Source organism: Leuciscus leuciscus (genome assembly GCF_965113295.1).
Source record: "Leuciscus leuciscus genome assembly, chromosome: 9".
Classification (NCBI taxonomy): domain Eukaryota; kingdom Metazoa; phylum Chordata; class Actinopteri; order Cypriniformes; family Leuciscidae; genus Leuciscus; species Leuciscus leuciscus.
Window position 1 is genome coordinate 34,520,737 of NC_138733.1, and position 22,649 is coordinate 34,543,385.

Here is a 22,649-nt window from a genome sequence, read left to right on the forward strand (position 1 = left end):
ATCTTCTGGCCTGTGTAGGGAGAGGCTCTTTTATGCCTTGTCTGTGTTTGGTTTCTTTTCCTGTGTTTAGTCCGTGTGTCCTAAGTTACCATAATAGTTACCTATTAGTTGAAGCCTTGTTTTACTCTTCATTATCTTGGGTATTTTATATTCCCTTGTTTGGTTATGTTCTTTTCTTGACTGTTGGTTTGGTTTTCGGTTCCTGTGCATTCTAAGTGTGTTCTATGAGTGTTTTTGCTTTTTTTCCGAATAAACTGCTTTTAATAAACACATTTTAAACACTGAATAAACACTGTGTGAACGGGGCTTTGGTCCTTGTAACATTTTTATTGTAACAGTTGTTAAATATTATGTTTAGCAACATTTTACCTCACACTTTCATAGTTAAAACTGAAGCGTTATAGAAAGTGAGATATTAATGACATGTTGACCACTGTACTACTAGGACATGTCCTCAGTTTTCATTTCAGAAATCTGGTCAATAGCCTACAGAACCAAAAAATATATATCTTTTTAAACTTAATTTTGTCATCTTGAATATCAATAATATTATGTTCCATCATAATATTAAATATTACAATATAAACAACCACAAGATGAAGTGTTTAAATTCATTAGTGCTCACTCTGCCTTGTTGAAAACATGGGGGAAAAAATCCATTTCCCAGCATCCCCCTTCTAGCCCATCCCACCCATGAGTTGTCTCTACATTTTAGCTAAAAGTTTGATGGACACAGCAGTTTTTACGTGATACAAAGCCACATCAACACTCTTATAGATATAGAGAAACATTTACAAAATATTTTGTGACGTGACGTGCGTTCATAACGGAACTGCCGATCATCAACAAACGCACTTGGGCTAAATCCATCCATGCTAACTGCATGTGGCTCACTAGCTTCTCTTACTGCAGGAAATGCTGTTAGCTCCGAAGTAAACTATCCAGCTGCACTGAGTTTAGTCTTGAATTATTTGTTGTAGTCATCAGAAAATCTAGTTTTTAAAACCATTTGGATTCAAATGCGATTTGCTCTGTGGACACGGACACTAACAGTCTTATTTTGATACGCACATAGCGCGATGAATTGAGTCGTGAGTCTGTCTGTGACCTATTTGAATGGTGACGTCACGCCGTTAATCTTTAATTTCCGCGCACGCTGTCCGCAATAACATTCAGTCGCACCGGTTTGAACGAAGCAGCTGGATTTGAGCTACGAATCTGAGGTCTGGATCTACCGCTAAAATGGGGTCTAACGGAGACCTCAACGCAAACTCTCAGTGTCTCAGTAGCACTGGAGACCTGGTCCTGGACAAAGCGATCAGTCAGTGGATGACCTGGGACAAGGTGAGAATGCAACTAGTTTTAAACCTCATCACACTGATATTAGGACTGGTTGCCAACCAGTGCGACTGGCAGTCGCTTTGTAAAGTGTTTTCATATTGTTCAGACGCTGTTTGTCATTGTGAGGGTGAGCATTAATTTTTTAATCTGCTCATAAATGCAATTCATTTTTGTGTTGTGACCATACAATGCAAAGTTAAGAGATAAAGCCTCTGAAACATTCAATATCACGTTGCATTTCACTGCATTGCAGTACCAACTTGAGTCATTCAAATGTTGGGCTGTGGTAGAGATGGTATCAGAATGTAATACCATGGTAATTTGAAACACTCTAAATAATGTACCATAGTTGTACAACAGTATTCCTGGAAGTACCTTGGAGTACCATGTAAATTATGTGGCGTATGAATTTAAGTACCATTTAGGTACTCTTTTGTAACAGATGGTACTTGTCTACAAAAAGCATGGTATTGCCCCGTTACAAAAAGTACTGTTGCTGTACCATGATGACACAGTGATGAAATCAGATTTCCGACACTAAAATTGATGCTTTATGGTATATTTACATGGTTCTCTAAGATTCTTCCAGAAATACAATGCTTAAAAAACATGGTACCAAAAACTCTGGTAGTAAATTTACATACTTTTTGTGTAAGGCACTTGTCATAAAAGACTATATTATTACATTAAATGAGTTGTTTGAAGTAAGTACTATGAATTATCATATAAATAAGTGTCATCCTGCATGTCATATCCTGTTACCTGAATGTCAAAGTCAGTATGACCAGCCTCTCTGTCAATCTGTTATTCTATCATACAGTAAAGAGAGTGAGTTTGATGCCAAAGGGAGCTTGTGCTTTAAATATTGAGCCTTCAGAGAATGTGGTACATTATAACAGCTATTTTTGTGATATTCTCAGAAATTACACATTGTTTTGTATTGATATAAGTACAGTTTGCAGCTCTTTTTCATTTTTTATTTATTTTTTGTTCTTTTTAGCTGAGGCAGATTTAATAGTCATATGTCTGGCTGACCTCTTCCTGCAAATGTCAAACTCGGCCTGCACTGGATGACTGGTGTATAGTAGTGCACTACAGAGCAACCAGCTGTCAGCTGGCAGTTGTAATAAAAAGCCATTAGCTCAGCAAAAATAGACGGAAAGTAACACATTTCCTTTTAGTGATATATGTTTAAGTGTTACTTTTACTAATTGTGTACTTCCATGCTATTTAGACATTCTTGTGTTCACATATTTGGGTGGCTCACAGCTAGCTTACATGTTTGGATTATTTGAAAGCCTGTTCAGTCTAGGCCACAGAGATCAGCTTTTAAGCAAAAAAAAAAAAAAAAAAGATAATATTAATTTTCCATCCTGACTGTAAAAAAAAAAAAAAAAAAAAAATCTATGATTAGATGCATTCGCGCTGACTCATCATTACTGATCCCAGCAAATGCTGGGAAGTGTGTCTGGTGCTGGCCACTTTTTATATACAAGGACATTATTGATTTTTGATCAGATCAATAGTTTAACATTTGCTATGGCCTGCGGTGTACCAGAATCCTGTTTGTCCTTAAAAATCCCTTCCAAATAACAAATTAATGAGTTGGGTTCAGGTTTTTTTTATTACATTTTTTTTATTTGTTTTTTTAATTTATTTACATAATCGGTTGTATTGAGGGTTAGTTCACCTTAAAATGACTCCTTTGGTTAATCTTCGAAACACAAATTATTGTTTTTTTTAATTTTTTTTCTCAATGAATCCTGAGAGGATTTGTCCAGGTAACCATAACTCCTAAAAGGTTATAAAGGCGTCGTAAAACGAATCCATATGAATCGAACGGTTTAATCCAAGTCTTGTGAGGAGACACAAACACTTTATGTGATGAACATATTTAATGTAGGCTTTTGTTCACATATAAACACACATATATGTATGTGTGTGCATCACATAAACACAGAAGCTTGTGCGTTCACATGCTAGAAAACTTCAGTGGTTTTCACGCACACACGTTTGAGCTTCCATGTTTACCATTTGTGATTCACTCGATGTGTCAATTATTGTTTAGATCTAAATCTAAATCTAAATTAAATCTCTTCATCAAGTTAAGTGTTTGTAAGACTTGGATCAAACCGCTTAAATCGTTTTATGATGCCTTTATGACCTTTTTGGATCTTCTACCTCTCAGCTTTCATTGAAAGTGTCCTAATTTGTGTTTTGAAGATTAACCAAAGTCTTATGGTTCTGGATTGACATGAGTGTGAGTAAATGACCCATTTTTGGGTGAACTAACCCTTTCAAAAAAACGTATATGAAATTTAAATTGACAACATTAGTGTTTGTGCCTATAGAATCCTCAGACCCGGGAGCAGATCGAGTGTCTGGTGCGAGAGGGGCGTGTGGTGGAGCTGAAGAGGAGGTTGTGCTCCAGGATGACGTTTGGAACAGCCGGCTTGAGAGCCCCGATGGGAGCGGGGTTTGCTCGCATCAATGACCTAACTGTCATCCAGTCGACACAGGTAAGTCCAGGTTAACAGCATGCAGATGAGATCTCAACAGGTATTCCTTCTCACGAGAAAAAGATATTAACAAAGGCCGTAAACCATTTTAGCAGTAAAATAGGGGATTCCAAATGCCATCCTATACATACAAAAAATACATGTTCTGTACCTGTCAGGGTTTATTTTACAATAATGATTTGCTGGCTTATTGTACATTATACTTTACATATAAAAAACATTCCCCTTTTCTCAGCATTTGCTTTTCAAATCTTTACTTTTTTTGCCTGCTGGTGTCAGTACTGTTTTTGGACTAACAAGGAAGTTTTGAGTTCTGAAACTTACAGGATAGCTTTATTGTACAGTGACCTCAGGGAAAATGTGATTTCTCAATTCATGACCCCTTTGACACTGCTGCGAGCGTGTGTTTAATACAACAGTTAAAGGGATAGTTAACCCAAAAATGAAAATTAGCTCATGATTTACTCACCCTCAAGTCATTCTAGGTTTACAGTAGGTAGTCAACCAGAATGCCTATTACCGCCGCAGCAAATAAACCAGTCGCATTTCAAAGTCATTCGTGAAATGACTGCCAGGTGGTGCAAAGGGATATTGTGCAAAACGGCAGCAATTGCCGCATTTTGAAATGTAAGTGAGGTTAATGTTGATGAACTACTACAACTATGGTAAACCGAATAGAAGCATTTTTTAGAACAGAAAAATAGAATCAAAAGTTAAAAATAGAGACGACAACAATTTAGCCTATATTTCAATATTGTAGACGTTGGTGGGCAACAGAAGCCTATTCCCCGCGTGATAACAAAAACAAATTATTAACAAACACAAATAAATTGGGTGCAATGAAGCTGATTATTTTTATTATTCTATTGAGGAATGAGATGAATGATGAGTGTTTCTCGCTCGTGTGAGCGAATACTAATTGCTGGACAAACAAACTTTTGGGCTCTTCTCAGTTTGTGAATTCGTGGCCGAGTGGTAGAACTTAGCTTTCGATCATTTTAGATGACACGGGTTCAAATCCCGAACAAACATGGACTACTGTAATTTTTATATTAGGCTATTAATGCATTTTATATTATTAATGCAGAGAGATTTGTCTAGTTCTAAAACTCTGTTACACCATATCGTTTATTTGCTTATATTTATAGAATAAAATTACCATGCATTTCCATTTTACAAATATTACAATATTACAAGGAACAAATATTATCCAACAGAATGACTGAATTTACATCTGTATAATAATTCCAATCATAATTTCAAAAGCAGTTCTGCTAAAAAATATATATATTTTGGGGTTCCCTATACAGAAAGAGTTTTTATAAACATGATTTTAAGCAAGGTGCGATTTGCCAGGGGGGACGGGGATTTCCTTCTGGTCTAAAAATCCCTGCTTCTGCTGAATTATTTTAACCCCATTATTTTTACGCTATTATGGATTTTTTTCTTTTGCTATTGGGGCAAATGAGAACACAAAAATTATATTGTAGGTTCCGTTTCACCACTACAAAAATGTACTCAACTATGACGACTTCCGCTTCTGAGAACCCCAGAGATGTGAAAAGGGCACATTTTTCTGGAATACTGTTTATGAACACAAACCCAGTCTAGTTGGTTGATATTTATTTGACAAGTATTAGGCTATTCATGGTCCATTCTGTTTTTATAACTATGATAAGTCTGTCTTTCCTTCATTGTTGTAGGGAATGCACAACTATTTAGCCAAATATTTCCCTGACCTGAAAACAAGAGGGCTGGTGATTGGATATGACACTCGTGCCCAAGCAAGCAGTGGCTGCACCAGTGAACGGTAACATTCTCCACTCCATTATATGAACTGTCTACATGCAATTACACCTTCACAGTGTTTATAATCTGGCATATTTCATAGCTGCATCAACAAAATAGCCTAATCCCATGTTCTTTCTTAAATATTTTCATAGGCCAGTATTTTATCTATTGATTTGCACCAACATTTGTTGCACATGCAAGTGGAGATTTATAACTAGATGGCATATGTACTGTAATCCCAAAACTATATAGTACAGTAGGTGACGAGCAAAAATACGAGTTCTCTCTTCCTGCACTTAACAATAGTGCTGCATTCAGGCACATGTTGAGCGCACTCATCAATTGCATTCTTTGTTCTGAAAGCACATTTTTAGAGTCAAAGCAATTGAGTTAGAGGTTACTGGTAAAATGTTTCACCTGGCCACTCTGCATAATATGTACTAGGGCTGTCCCCGACTATGGATTTTCATAGTCGAATCAGAATGGTCATGTCTTGCCTATAGTCGACTAATAGTCGAATCATGTGTATGGGGGTGGGGCTGGGGGCGGGGCTTTAACGTTTCAAAGCCGCGATGTACAGAACATCACACAAAGATGTAGAAGAAAATGTATAAAAAACATTTTTGATCAATAAAACTAAGAAATAACATAAATAACTCCAGAAAGGCCACACTGCAGATTTGCATTTCACATGCAAATCAAATTAAATCGGCTAAATTACCTATGCGAGCAGGCCAGCCTACAGCACAACATCGATGCACCGAAAAAATAAACAATTAATTTACTGAATTAAATTAGAACAGAATATACCTTTCTAATAGATAAAAATACAAAACGAAATAAATCAGAATCAAGTCACAAGATGAGGAGCAAATGTGTGCAAAATGCCTAAAGTGCAGGGGAACATATATTCAAAACACAAGCCACAAATAGTTAGATTAGATAACCCTGACAGATTAATAAATAAAATAAAAATAAAGAAATTATTAAAATAACGATAGTAGCCAGAATTTTCAACTTTGTCTTTTTAACTGCAGAAACAACAATAAATGCTAAACTGGAGAGGCAGTCTTTTTAGCTAAACATGTTCACAGAATCCCAAAATAAAATTAGAACCGGCTGAAAAGTTTTGAAATCACTTGTACCTGATCGAGAGAACAAATCCTGAAAGTCTTTCACTCTGTCTGTCCGTTGGAGTCTTTTCAAATGGTGCGCGCGGATGAAATACATTCTAACGTGAAACCCAGTCTATGCGTGAAACACGTTAACGTTGGCCGGCAGAAGTGCGATCATGGTTTCCCTGATGCTAAATCCAGCCTTGGAGAATATCCTTTCTAATCGTGTACATCCACACTTTAGATTTTCTTATCCTAGACATTGTTAAAGATTTAAATCCTTGCCGCGAAGACGCTCCTCTGTCGGTCACGGATTGAAAGTGAAACTTAAATCTGTCACGGGGTGTTTGGATTTATTCACGCACGTTAAAAAATATTTATTAAAAGCTTCTTTCTTTGCACATTTTTATATAGGCCTACAGCATTATCATAATAGGCTGAATATTAACGTATTGACATAAAAGCTAGTTCTATGTGAAATCAGACATTGAGCGCCCTCATATAGCCAAAGTGGCATGATCCTCGTTTCATAACACCTCTGCGAAGATTCGACCGTGAGATCGGTAGTCGAATCAGGCTCCTCCTATCGAAGCATCAAATCTTCGACTATTCGGGGTCACCCCTAATATGTACTGTAATATGACCTTGACTGCATTATATATAATATTCTGATTAGTTATGTGTCTTGAAAACACATTAACCTAAGTGCTATAACCAGATTAGACAGGATAAGACAGGAATTTTGGGATCACACAAACTTAAACTACTTATTAGGGCCCAAGCAACGAAGGTGCGATGGCATCTATTGTATCTGTTAATCGTTCTTTCAAAAGTTGTGAAATTGGGCACACTGATAGAGGAGAGTCTGAACATTAACCACAGCAATTTTGGAGTCTCTAACTCAATCCCTCTAGCGCCACCAGCTGTCCAAAGTTGCACTTACGTTTATTCTAGTAAATTTTGAACCGTAAGGGCTAGAAACAAAAAAAATAATTTTACCCTGCCTATGATGTGATTTTCAGTCATGAAAATATTTCCGCCATTTTTAATTTTCTCTGATTTCCACCAAAATTGGCTCAGATCTTCTTCAGACCATGCAGGGAAAAAGTTATTAAAAGCTTTTTGATGATAACAACCATTTTCAAATAACGCACAAACAAATTTGACGAAGAGCATGCCAAATTAGTTGCAAGGTTATATCTCTGCAACCGTTTAGTGCATGGATAGGCAGAGTCGGTCCTGAAGAGCCACTGTCCTGCAGAGTTTAGCTCCAACCATGAAAAAAATCCTGAAATAATTAGTAATCCTGAAGACATTGATTAGCTTGTTCAGGTGTGTTTGATTAGGACTGGAGATAAACTCTGCAGGACAGCGGTACTTTAGGACCGACGTTGCTTATCCCTACTTTCGCGTATTGAGATGAATCTTGGTACACATCATCTCAAGCATGTCCTGAAACAGCATGCACCATTTTGGCTCAGCACCACCTTCTGGTCAGGAGATATGAAAAATGTATATGTTTGCCTAACTTCTTGACTGTTTGCCCAAAAGTCATAAACTGGTCTCTTTTAATTCAGTGCAGCATTCCGAGCTGAATGATACCCAGTTTTCCCATATCGGCCATTTTAGTCATTGGCCATTTTGTATTTTATGAATTTATTAGAATATCATTACTAAAACTCAGTATGTGTCACCAGGACCATACCCTGAAGGCACTTAAAATTTCATTATAAATTATATAATAATAGGAACATTTTTTTTTATAAAAAATGCTTTAGCTTTTGATTAATTTATCATATTTTAATGAAACTGGCCTTAATCGATTCCTTTGACTCATACTGAGAATAATGATACCAATTATGCAATATTCTATTCAAATAATTTTGCATTTCTTTGAACAAATATTTTTTCCAACTCCTCCTACCCTAGACAGTTGGTCTGATTTTTACCAAAATCGATTTAGAAAAAAAAGCCCTGAACTTTTTCCGGCATCGGCTGAAACCATTCTCCAATAACGCATCATCAAATTTGATGGCATGGTGGATGTAACTCTGTAACACTTAGGCATACTGACACCAAACTTTGACTGTGTCATTGTCACCTAACACTGACCACACATCAATTTGGTAACAGCGCCACCTATTGGTCCAAAGTGCTAAGCAATTAAATCAAATTACTAGTGATTGTATAATTTTATTTATGATTTTCCAGCTGTTTTGCATCAAATGTATCTAAAAATGTCTTAAATTACTTATTGTTGCAGTCTGATAACTTATTCTTCATTTGTGCTTAGCCCCTTAATTGCTGCTTGATCTATATTTTAGAATTATATTTGTGTATGTCTATAAAGTACTCTACATTTGCTGTAATACATAATTTTTCTGTTACATCAGATACAACAGTGTAAATAACATTTCCCACCCTTTGGTTTATCTGCAGGCTTGCAAGGTTGACTGCAGCTGTTATGCTTTGTAAAGATATCCCTGTCTATTTGTTCTCTACATATGTGCCCACCCCATTTGTGGTAAGAAAATGTTATTGATAGATTTTGTTTTAATTACAGTTATATAACAGAGTTGTTATTTTGTCTGTCTTGGGAGTTACCCCTAGGAGCAATGATGATAAAGAAAAGAGGTGAAAGTTATCTTGAATCCTGTGAATTGTCTTTCCATCTTTTGTCCTCCAGCCGTACGCTGTGATGAAGTATGGAGCTGCAGCTGGAGTCATGATCACTGCTTCTCATAACAGAAAAGAGGACAACGGGTACAAGGTGAGCAGCTGCTAATAAATTTAGTTCAATAATTCAAACCTACAGTTTTCAGGTATTTCAGATCATTCTGCTGCATCACAGTCAGAGAATTGTCTTAAGTGAAAAATAAAAACAGCAATAAAAGAGCTGGAGGAGTTACAGTATAACACTCTCACACTTGCTATTCTTGTTACTTGCCCCTTTTTAGTTTTTTGATAATACACGTTTTTAAGCCTAGCAAACTTAAAGGTATAATCCACCCCAAAATGAAAATTGTCATCATTTACTTTCTTCTGCAGGATCTTTTATAGATATAATGCAGTGACTTTGTAAATGTGGTTCTTGTAAGTTCAAAAAGTAATGCTGTTATGGCAAAGTAAGCAGGGTTCCAGACTGCGACCATTTTTTGAGAATGTGCGAGTTAAAATTGTATGTGGTCGCATTTGTGCGAGTGCATGGTCGTTAAATTCACGCATGAATTTTCCTGCATTGAACTTGTTTTAGCGCCCGCCAAAGTTCATTTTTGTCCCGCCAAAGTCTTATTTGATCGGTGAGTAATGTAGATGAACTGCTGCGCTTGTGACAGGGCGCATGTTTAACTGAAAGAACGAGCAGAGAGAGAGAGCCCCGGTCGCGTGCACGCACTCTCTCTCTCGGAGCCAGGCGAAAGTGTAAACAAGACTTCACCGTCTCCAAACTAAGCGCTGTCTTGCTCTCTCTCCCTCGCACATATTAATCAAAATAAATCGACACGGTGGTAAAAGGTCGGAAGACCAAAGTTTCATGTGGAGCATTCGGAGATTTTTTTTTTTTTTTTTTTTTCTGAATTACCTCTGGGTGTGAATTGTGCTAAATAAGTTTCCTTATCTTCTCTGAAAAGCGTTCCGGACATTCATCTGACATAAAACAACACTTTAATTAAACGAAAAAAACTATCCAGTGATAAAATGTTTTCTGTGTTGACACAAATCTTGGATGTCCATGTCCGAACTGCTGGGATAATCACACAACGCGCACGACACGTCCAATTCGCGAACTAATAATGACTCCTTTGAACCGATTCATTTTAATGAATGGTTAAAACAACTGATTTTTCCAACAGTGAACTCAGGAGACGTCTGAATCGGTGTATAACTAATCAGTAACACTTTACAATACGGTTCTATTTATTACATCAATTACATAAAAAGTACAGTTTGAAACCACTTGTTTTTTTGAAAAGCATATGACTACATTTTTCCACACAGTGCTATCAAGAATCGATAAGAGAATCGTTAAAGAATCGGATCGATCATCAGAATCGTCAGTGGCATTATTATTGATAAAATCTTATCAATTCCCATCCCTATGTGAAGACAGTAAAATTATAATCAAACATTAAAGAACATACATGTTTTTTTAATAGTTTTTTTTTGAGAGTTAAAAGATTAAAACATTTAGCTAACACGAGGTCTTGTCACTGTCAGTCTTTTTACATCAGTGCAAAACTAAGGTATGCGCATAGGTGGTGGTGGCGCAATGGATAAGACACATGCCTTTGGTGTGAGAGACCCGGGTTCGAATCCACTGTGAGACACCAATGTGTCCCTGAGCAAGACACTTAACCCCTAGTTGCTCCAGAGGCGTGCGACCTCTGACATATATAGCAATTGTAAGTCGCTTTGGATAATAGCGTCAGCTAAATGAATAAATGTAAATGTAATGTAAATGTAAGTGTATATTGTCACACATGTCCTTCTCTTTTTGTAAAATTATTCTTATTAATATAAAACCAAAATAATGAGTCCTATGATCCTTCTTCTGAGACTTAACATTGCATTTTACTATTGGCACACACTTCACGTGTGGTGGAAAAACAATGAAAAATTTGGATTCCTTTGTGCACATTTTCATGTTATTTTTAAACTTTTCAAGCACAAGAACATGTGAAAGAACTTAATTCGGTATTCACACGCTGTTTTATGTGTGTGCACAGAAAGCTGCCTTTCATATAGTATGCAAATACTGAATTGACTTCTTTCACATCTTCATGCGCTTGAATGGACAAACATACACAAAATTGTCAAAATATCCTTTTAAACACAGCAGGTTTTGTAAACCGTTAAGAAAGAAACGCATGTGTGTCAGTATATTGGACCTGTGCATTCGCTCTTATGAAAGCAGCTCAATATTCCTTCTACAGTCATTAATGCTAATCATAAGACAAAGAGAAAATTACTCCATTCTTGACTAAATAACTTTTGTAACTTTAATAAGGATTCACCTATATTTTATTTATAATGTGAAGACAATGCAGTGTTATTTTACATTTGATGACATTTGATTTCAATGTACTAGACCTTCCTGAGAAACTTTAAAAAACTGTTTATTTTATTTGTTCAGTTGTATTTATTTGTTCTTATTTTATTTCTGACGGTTTACTTTTCTTTAATAATGTTTGAACTATATATTAGTTAGTCTAGTTAGTTAGTTTTTGCTGTGGTATTTGTGTTAAAGGCAAAAGTTTATGTAAGTGTTCTTTTGGCTGCTGATTTTTGTTCATGGTATTCAGCTGCAATGAAATGTTTTGCAAAAAGACAGAATAAATAGGTTTGATATCTAAATGTTTGACCTTTTTTCTTTTTTTTACCTTATTGTAATCGAAACTTGGAATTGGGAATCACTAAAATTCAAACGATACCCAACCCTAATTACAATAGGCCTGTCCAACTGCCTAAAATCTTGATTTTGTTCATTGTTGCATTCAGAAATGTTTCACAGTGCAAATACATGTTGTATTCATATCATTGCTGCAAGGGACTATAAACAAGTTTAAAAACACTGACTTTTGAAAATAACACAAGAGTGCAGTCAAGGATGTCTTCTACATACCTCAGAACAGGAACAAGGTGTTCAATTGATGTGATTCAACCTTGTGTTTTTCTGTAGGTTTACTGGCACAATGGTGCACAGATCTCCTCGCCACACGATAAGGGGATCTTGCATTGCATTGAGGAGAGCACTGAACCGTGGGCCGGGTCCTGGAATGTGGACCTAGTTGAGAGCAGCCTGTTAAGGAGTGACCCACTGGAGGACGTCTGCCGCTGGTACATGGAAGAGCTAAACACTGTCTGCTTCCACAGGTGCAGTCTCTCACCTGTACTAAGAGAGTCTACTGTTGGTGTTTTTTTAGACCGTAAAAATAAAGTGCCCGGAATAACCGAAGAGTGTTTTTCGTAGCAATGATACAGATTAACCGTTTTTGGTTTCCCAAAAAACTTCAGTGAAGTGTTCTTAGATTAGAAGCATGTTTTGGTGCCATAAATGTGACATTGAGGGTGAAGAACCTTTATATTCTAGAAAACCTTTTATCCTTTACAAAGAACAGTTTGTGCAGTTTGAAGGTTCTTCACACCCTGACAAATACTCTTTTTGTGTATATTAGACTTTTTTTAGGTGCATTTGTATAATTTTTCTACAATCAAAATGGAATGCTTATTTGTACATTTCACAAAATCAACATTTTATTAGGTGATATCAATAACAGTAAAAGTATCCATTTTACCACAATTGGAGATCACCATGTACTGAAAAAAAAATGTTTTCAAATTTTCTTATTTACAAAGTTAAATATCAATAAATTGGATTTAATACTTTTAAATTAAACTCTACACATGTTACTTTAAGTATTGTCTTTAATAAACAAACATTGCTAAATATCCTAGTAATTATTCAAGGAAACAAATTAAAGTAAGTGATTTCTGAGAAACGCTGTTGAAAGTGGATTGGACTGAGCACCACAACAAACCCTTTAGGACCCTCATTAATATATATATATATATATATATATATATATATATATATATATATATATATATATATATATATATATATATAAAATAAAAAAAATCTGAGTGAAACGGCTTCTCGAATAAGAAAAATGTAGGGCAGATGAATTGATGTATGCTATTGGTGGATCTCATATGAGTGATAGGTTGACCCGCCCTCACGCCAGTAAACCCATCATCAGAGAAGAGATGAGATGCAAGAGGGAGGGGAAGTTATTTTGATTAAAGATTACAAAGACACAGGAATTAAAAAAAAAATATATATATATATATGTGCACAGATTGCAATATTTCATGAAAGATAAGAACGGTCAATATTTATTTCATGGTGACTTTCAGAAACACTATGATATACAATGTCTAAATAATTTATTTTGCTTAGAGGAACTAAGTATTTAGAAGTATGTATTTTTCAAGTATGTGTTTTAACATAACACATGGATGTTATGTGTTTGTTGGATTTTTTTTTTTTGGATTTTTTTTTATACATTTCTTCACAAAGTTTTTTTTAAAATATATTTTATTTATTTATTTTATTGCAGAGAACTTAACACAAAGTCTCCCCTGAAGTTTGTGCATTCATCTTTCCATGGTGTTGGTCACAACTTTGTCCAGAGAGCTTTTCAGCAGTTTGGCTTCCCACCTCCGATCCCTGTTCCAGAACAGAAAGATCCAGATCCAGAATTTTCAACTGTCAGTTGTCCTAACCCAGAGGAAGGAGAATCTGTCTTGGTAAAATAAAAAAATGTCCCTTATATTTCGACTTTTATAAGTTACATAGTTCTAAATAACTACAACATGTATTTAATTACCATAACAATTACAAAAAAATGGCTTATTAATTAGTGATTTATTAAGTTTGTCTTTGAAAGACCAAGGGTTCTTGCCATATGTGGTAATTGCATCCTGCCAAAACCAGCTAGCCAAACTAGGACCCCTTGGTTATAGCACAGTGAAGGGGAAAACAATGCTAGTTTAACATAAGGACATACTGTAACCATTGAGTTGTGTTGCACTGACCGTTTAAGGAGCTGTCCCTTCGTTTGGCTGAGAGAGAAGAGGCTCGGATTGTCGTGGCCACAGACCCTGATGCTGATCGCTTGGCTGTTGCAGAGCAGAATGACAAGTACTTTATCATTAATACCCTCAGCAGTAAAATGTAGAAGTATCAGGTCTACTTGACACTACTTAACTCAAGAGTTCAGAACAAGTACTAATTAGTATCCTATCTTTTTTATGGCCAGTTGCAGTTGGAAAGTGTTCACGGGAAACGAGTTGGCTGCATTGCTCGGCTGGTGGATGTTGTTTAACTGGAAAGAAACGCATCCTGACCCAGCAGACACTAAAAGAGTATACATGCTGGCCACCACCGTTTCTTCCAAAATACTTAATGCCTTTGCACGCATTGAAGGCTTTCATTTTGAGGTTAGTTCAAGTCTCAATTTGAAGTTTGTACTATACTAAGGCTTAAAATATATTGAGTGCTTTATTATTCTTGAATCGAGATTATGATCTAAATCAGGGGTTTGGATGCTCATATAAGGACCACATCCTTAAATTTAAAAGGCAGCTATAATTTATTATGTATAAAGCCCCAATAAAATATGTGTAAAATGTTATTTAAAGGTGCTCTAAGCGATGTCACGCGTTTTTTAGGCCAAAATGTTTTTTATCACATACAGCAAACATCTCCTCACTATCCGCTAGCTGCCTGTCCCCTGAACACACTGTAAAAAAACGTGATCTCTGTAGACAGTCCAGGCTCCACACACGGCAACAAAAAAAAACTGGCCCAGCCTGGACCACGAAACATAACAAACAGTGTTCCAGCCAATAACCGAAAATAATGATTTGGTTAAGGGGGGTGTGGGGAGTGGAGGAGAGAGAAGCATGAAGAGGGAAGTTAGCTAGAGGAGAGATGTCCTAGACAATGACTAACGTTAAAAATGTCTATTCTTAAAGGGATAGTTCACTTTGAAATTAATTTTCTTACCTCAAGGGCATCCAAGATGTAGGTGTCTTTGTTTCCGCAGTAGTTTCAATTTTGATATTTTTAGGTCAAACCGTTCTTGTCTGTCAGTCATATAATGCAGGTCTATGGTCACGGTCTCAAAACACAAGCACAGAGTCCAAATTAAAACAATTCCCCATCGTCCAAATTAAACAATTCCCCATCGTAAGTACACATTGATGGCCTAAGACACGAAACGAGCGGTTTGTGTGAGAAAACGAACAGTATTTATATCGTTTTTACCTCTTGTAACCACAGCCACGTCCAAGTGATCTGAGGGCGCGGGCGCTTCGGTCTGCGCAAGCGCCAGAAGTGATCTCTCGCGCCTGTACGTCACTCATTGTTTACACAGAGATTTCGGAAGTGTTACCTTTCACTGTGAAGATCTAAACCTATTTAGATATATCGAAATCGTCTTCCATTGCGATTTCCTGTATATCAACAGACAACGTTGAATTTTTTTCACAACCATATTTATTTGAACCAGAATACACAGATCAAGAACTCAGAGCGATGGAGGAAGCATCCGCTGCAGCAGCACGTCTTCAAGCCTCAGAGAGACAGAGATCTCTTCAAAATTGGTGGTGTTCTTGTAGCAAGTGTTGTGAGATGCCAACAGAAGTGGAGAGCATATGTTGTCAGCTTTACAAATAGAAAGGACACATACAAAGACGTTGTTCACATACCTCCGTTGGATGCGAAAACATCATAGGCACAGCTGATGATGTCAGTACTAAGCGATCCACTCCTTGGTTTATAAAATCATCAGGGGAAAAATGATCGCTGCAGACCCTCCTCAACTTTAGGAAGTTTATGGGTGTGTTGATATCCAGCCGAAGAGCGATCAACCATAACTTCAAGAGAGAAGGCTCATAAATTGGGAATTCGTGAAAACACCACTCCCGGATGAGTTCGCGCGAGCATACGTAACGTTAATTGTTTTCTTTTACGACGGTTGAAACATCCCGGATAAGCGCAAATTAGTACCATTTCTATTAGCCGTCTTACCTACAATCTCTGTTCTGTGTAAACAATGAGTGACGTACAGGCGCGAGAGATCACTTCCGGCGCTTTCCGGCGCTTGCGCAGACCGAAGCGCCCGCGCCCTCAGATCACTTGGACGTGGCTGTGGTTACAAGAGGTAAAAACGATATAAATACTGTTCGTTTTCTCACACAAACCGCTCGTTTCGTGTCTTAGGCCATCAATGTGTACTTATGATGGGGAATTGTTTCATTTGGACGATGGGGAATTGTTTTAATTTGGACTCTGTGCTTGTGTTTTGAGACAGTGACCATCGACCTGCATTATATGACTGACAGACAAGAACGGTTTGACCTAAAAATATCAAAATTGAAACTACTGCGGAAACAAAGACACCTACATCTTGGATGCCCTTGAGGTAAGCTAAAACATATCAAAAATTTATTTCAAAGTGAACTATCCCTTTAAGGCGAGACACAGCAGGCAAAAACATCGTTTTTTTTTTTACTGGTCAATTTTGAGATTTTTGGATATTTGTCTTCAATAACATGTCTTCTTTCAGACTTGTTGTGAAAAAAAGTCCGAAATACACATTTAGGTCTTTATTTTACTACACTTTGTCTGTTCGCGTCTGTAGATTTCTCATAAATTCAACAAAAGTTGGAGTTCTTAATCCTCCCGCTGCTCCGCGATCTCTGTCTTCTTCCTGTCATCACACGCACGGCTGGATAGCTCTCTCTCTCCTGTACAATGCCGTCGGATCCAAATATGGTCATTTCCTTTTTATCAGCAACCAATCGTGAAAGTAAAAGGGCTGAATGCGCAATCTCATTGGCTGATGATAAATCTTTAAAGCCCGTTTTCTCAAAATGACCTTTCTCTCATACTCCAAGTACGAAATCTTCACTTCAGTAGCATCTATATACACCAAACTTTCCAGTCTTGTACCTAGCTATATTATGAAGACATTTACAGAGGGATTTGTAAATATATTATTCCTAGCCTGATTTATATAACATTTTATTCCAAAAAACATGGCGAAAATCTTTTTTTTAAGGCTATTGACAGTGTATTCTAATTTACAGGATAACTAAAGTAGATATCCATAAATTCCTCTGTAATTCTTTTCCCATCTAATATGTGAACACAATGAAAAAATTATTTTTAACCTGGCTTTATCCAATACTCAGATTTCGTTTTTTTAAATATATGCAAAATAGTGCATATTTAATTAGATATTGTCTAATTTGCATATTTAAACATTAAATTATAGAAAACTTGTAATACATTTTCTTCTCATCTTAATGTAGGTAATCAACTGGGAAAGTTTCATGGTGATATCTGCTAGTTAAAAATGTTACCCTATTCACCTGTAGTGTCTCGCCTTAAGAATTTTTATATGACACACGACTAAATGAGACCAAAGAGATGACGAAAAAGAGATCAAAATCCAGTTTGGTTTTTCTAAATGGTTCATGACTGTTTCAGGAAGCACGGAAGGGAGGGAACAATACTTTGAACGTCAACAAGAAGTGACTTCACCCAACATCACTTAGAGCACCTTTAAAAATTCTGTTTTTCTAAAAAATTTCCACGTACACCCAAGCACTTCCTTGTGCAGCACTTTCCCTCAGATTTGAAAACCCCTGATCTGAATTAATTGGTTTGCTGAACAAAATACAAGGCCACTGCTTAATAGTTTAACTTCTTACTGAACTTTGGTATTTTTACTTTGCCGTCTTTCATCCTAGGAAACATTGCCTGGCTTCAAATGGATTGGAAATAGAATCCATGAATTAACAAAAGCAGGAAAGGAGGTCATTTTTTCCTTTGAAGAATCCATTGGTAAGTGTTTAACTGCAGATACACATAAAGTTCAAGCAATGCTGTCGCCAGCATGTTTGTTTATTCTTTAAATTGGTGGGATTGTTCATCCAAAATTAAAAAGTTTGTTGTCCTTTACTCACTTTGTCTTTCCAAACATTTAAGAGCTTTTCACATGGTGTCAAACCTGTGCAGTCTGAAACGATGTTTAAATGTTAAGACTTGACGCTTCGCAACAGGCAGCCAGTCACATGCTTCATATTCACATGCTTCCGACAGTCATGGAAACAATGCGCATTGTATAAACAGTAGTTTCAGTGTTTGTGGAGAGACGGATTCCGTTTACACAGGGTTTAAGTCAGTGGGGTCCAGTGTTGTTTTGAAGCACATTGACTTTGTATGGACAAAACAATTGAATTTCTCCTTATAACACACTTTTCATAATCTAATCGATTCCCAAAGGATAAAGTCAGATCTTTTTTTTAAGCTTCCTCTGTCACTTTGAAATGTCACACAATGGGTTGTGAACACCATTTTAAGTTGCTTGAAACTTACCAGGCTTGTATTTTTTCCATACAAAGTCAATGGGCTTCAAAACAATACTATATGGAACAATAATGTTATGTCTCATCCTTTATTTTGATGCCAGGGTTTTTGTGTGGGAACATGGTTCTCGATAAGGATGGAGTCAGCACATCAGCTGTTGTGGCTGAGATGGCTGCTTATCTGCACACCAAAAACCTGTCCTTGAACCAACAACTATGCAACATCTATGAAATGTGAGCATCTATTCTGCTACACTTCTTTGGTTTTCTTTAAGTACTTGATAATTATTGAAGATTTCAAAGAACTATGAAATATTTTAGTGTGATTCTGTACCATTGCTTTCACATTTTGCTTTGATCATAATACTCTGATCTTTTCACTGTTGTACCCCAGATATGGCTATCACATTTCCAGAACATCCTATGTCCTCTGCAATGACCCACCCACTATTTACAGAATATTTAGCCGTCTGCGCAACTTCGGAGGCCCGGGTGTTTACCCAGAATTATGTGGTGATTACTGCATCACACACATCAGAGATGTGACCACTGGTTATGACAGCAGTCAGCCTGACACAAAATGTGTATGTCATTGCAGATCTCCTGTATATTTCTTGATTTTAGGTCAATGACAAAAAGTTTGATTGGAATAATTGTTCTTTTAATATTTCCTTTTAGGTCCTTCCATTAACAAAAAATAGCCAAATGGTTACATTCACATTTCAGAATGGCATTGTTGCCACACTTAGGACTAGCGGGACTGAGCCAAAGATCAAGTTTTACACAGAATTCTGTGCACCACCAGGAGAACGGTTTGTATCTTCTATTAGAAGTTTTAAAATGGATGGTATTGTTGGTACTAGACTACTTTACTGGATAGCTGGTTTTGTTTTAATTTTGAATTAAATGTATGAATTTCTTTGTTACACAAAATGCCAAATCAAGTCGCATTTATTTCAAACAAAAAAGTGGTAACTTCATTTTGATAGTCCATATGAGACATTAGAATGTTAGTAATTAGACTGTCTATTTAAAGGGTTAGTTCACCCAAAAATTTTAATTGTCATTATTTACTTGCCCTCATGTCATTTCAAACCCATAGGACTTTCGTTCATCTTTGAAGATCATTTTGGTGAAATCGGAGAGCTCTCGGTCCCTCCATTGACAGCTATGAAACTACCCCTTTGACGCTTCAAAAAAGTTAAAGAAAGCATAAAACTAATCCATATGAATTGAGTGGTTTAGTCCAAATTATCTGAAGAGACTCGATCACTTTATACGAGGAACCGACTGAATTTAGGCTTTTATTCACAGATAAACAATGTCTGCTTATTCTACTATTAACGCTAACCTAACAGTCCACTAACACTAGTTGACATGTTGCAAATTATCTTTAAAGTATGTTGTCTTCAAAGTTAGTTATCATGTAGTTGCAAAGGTATTTATAGTTAATAGAATGTCTTAAGTGGACTATCGAAATAAAGTGTAACCAAAAAGGATTCAGATTAAAGAAAATGTATTTGGAACATATCCATAGTTAAGGTGATAACTAGTTGGGACACCTGTGTGATCTTGAGTATCCGACATGTATCCACTACTTTGTCCAGTTCATTAAATGTCATTGCAAAAATGGCTCACACGATTAAAGATGGTTCTGAGAAAGTCAAGCATCATCTGTTTGTGATATCTAATACAATGCCATTCATACATTTATGTGTGGCTTAAATGTCCTTACACTTTTTGAGGCCGCTGTATTATCTTACAGACTTTACCTGATTTTCTCGATTCTTAAATTATATAGGAGAAAATGCAATTTTATGAATAAATTTGATCTATATATGTGTTTTTTTATTGTATTGCAGTGATATCTCTTGTCTGGAGGAGGAGTTAAGAAAAGTGACCACCGCTCTAGTTGAAGAGTTTCTTGAGCCTGACAAGAACAACCTGCTTCGCAGATCAGTATAGCTTTATTTAACTCGCGAGTCATGGTAAGATTGTTGTCCTCATGGGCATCTCATGTAAACCAGTCCCAAAAGGCCTGTCAGTGTACCGTCCTGTGAATGTCGTTTTATCACTGTGAAATTATTTGAAGCATTATCACCTCATGGCTCTCAAACAAAAAAGTCAATATGACAGCCTATTCATTTCAGTGGTTCATATATGACAAAAAAAATATTGTCATTATTTTCTTTTCTTTTTTTTTATCTCAAATGAATGTGTCTTGGTCTGAGGGTTTTACAGACATTTACGAGGGTTTGATTTTATTTCTGTAACATTTTTCAAAAAATTGTCTTAAAATCTTTGAATGCCACATTATTACCATTACTTCTGTTGTATTATCCCACCTACTTTGATTTGATGTTTTCTTGTGTCCAGATTTCATGAATATCACTCCACATTATATTACATATGTTATTTGAACCCACGATCCGCTCATTGTTCTCTGAGGTTTTGCTGAGAGTTGCTGCTGCTACCTTTTAAAGCTCTGTGAGCATGTGTGTTTGTTGTGCTCTCATAAACCTGTCCATAATATATAAATATACATGTTGATGCTCACATGTGTTGCAAGGTGCATTGACGCTCACACCCTATATGTAGTGTTATATGCGTTGATAATCAAGAAGCAAGCAGGACAGCATCTTGTTGCTCCGCTGAACTTTTGCTGGCTTTGTCATGCTGGATACGCACTGAGTAAAGGAAATTGAAGAATCTGTTTTGTTTTTGAAACTTCAGGTTTCTGCTGTACATAGTTTCATGGGCATTTGTCTTTTGTGGGTTATATACACAATGTGCAAGTTGCAGTAAGTTATATATGTGCTATTGCCTTGCAAGCAAGACAAACACGGCATTACACTCTAACAGATAAAGAGAAGGATTATAATTATTCACTCTTAGCTGTTTGGTTGCTTAAACAAGAACTTATAAAACACTTCAGAAAAGAAAAGTTGGTCACATTACTGTTCGACAGTTTTGTTGCGACAGTTCTCCATCACTATTATTTGGGCAGTTCTTTGTCGTTTTAGGTTATTATTTATTTCAAACGCAATGAAATCTACTCTTTATTTATTTGGTTGTTCCATGATGCAGTCGTACAGCCATTTCTGCCATACTTCTTTTTTAAGCAAGGTTATTAAATGGCACAAAGTCAATATTAATTGAGACAGTAATATTGTATTGTTATACTGAGTGTATATTAAAAATATCCTCAGTGTACTATTGTCTGGTTGAAGACACTTCATAATCCTATTCAGATCCAAATCAAAGTTCATGAAATGTAAAGTAGATTAGTGTTTTGAAAGAATAATGAATATTTTTGTTGATTATTTGAGAGGGTCAAATAGAGTGTACCTGATTTTTGAGGTGGAAAAAACGATATTTTGTGATATATTTTTTGGAAAACCAAAGGAAGAACTGAAGGTACAGATGTTTTTTTTCTGTCTGCATTATTGTTTCAAGTAAAAAAAATTATTTGCTGTGCAACCTTGACATTCCTTATGTACACCTCTCTACAAATAAATATTTGTATTTGTAATGTCTTGTGTTTATGCCTTTCACTGAATATAGGAAATATAAACAATTTTGTAAATATTTTTGAATAGGAGCATCATCCGTCTTTAAAATCTGGACAATCTTCTGGCCCTAGTAATCTGAAATGATTGCTAATAGCTGAACAACATTTTAAAATTACATTTTCTATAGATAAAATGAATGTAACGCTGTCTCCAATGACAGATTCTTCTGCCGCCATTGAGCTTAGTGTTCTCCCTGAGATCCTAAAGTGTTATATGAAAATATAACTGAAATGCAGCAAAAGAATCATGTGAGATGAGGCTCACTTTGTTGCTGTGATTTGCTGATTACCAGGTACATGGGATAATGCCCGTTTATTATGTTGGGTATGGCAAGACCACGTATCCATATCCAAACTAATGGAAATGGGTGG

General features: G+C 36.3%; 1 protein-coding gene across 1 annotated transcript; it reads left to right on the plus strand.

Annotated features, from left to right (window-relative positions):
- The first annotated feature begins 689 nt into the window (after positions 1-689).
- Positions 690-22,238, plus strand: pgm2l1 (phosphoglucomutase 2-like 1). Its single transcript, XM_082180645.1, has 14 exons — positions 690-1,344; positions 3,693-3,860; positions 5,564-5,670; positions 9,206-9,290; positions 9,453-9,536; positions 12,444-12,637; positions 13,885-14,074; positions 14,371-14,468; positions 14,587-14,767; positions 18,089-18,182; positions 18,811-18,940; positions 19,101-19,290; positions 19,385-19,518; positions 20,569-22,238. The coding sequence occupies exons 1-14, from the start codon at positions 1,243-1,245 to the stop codon at positions 20,669-20,671; spliced, it is 1,860 nt and encodes a 619-aa protein (XP_082036771.1). The 5' UTR covers positions 690-1,242; the 3' UTR covers positions 20,672-22,238.
- Positions 22,239-22,649: the final 411 nt, after the last annotated feature.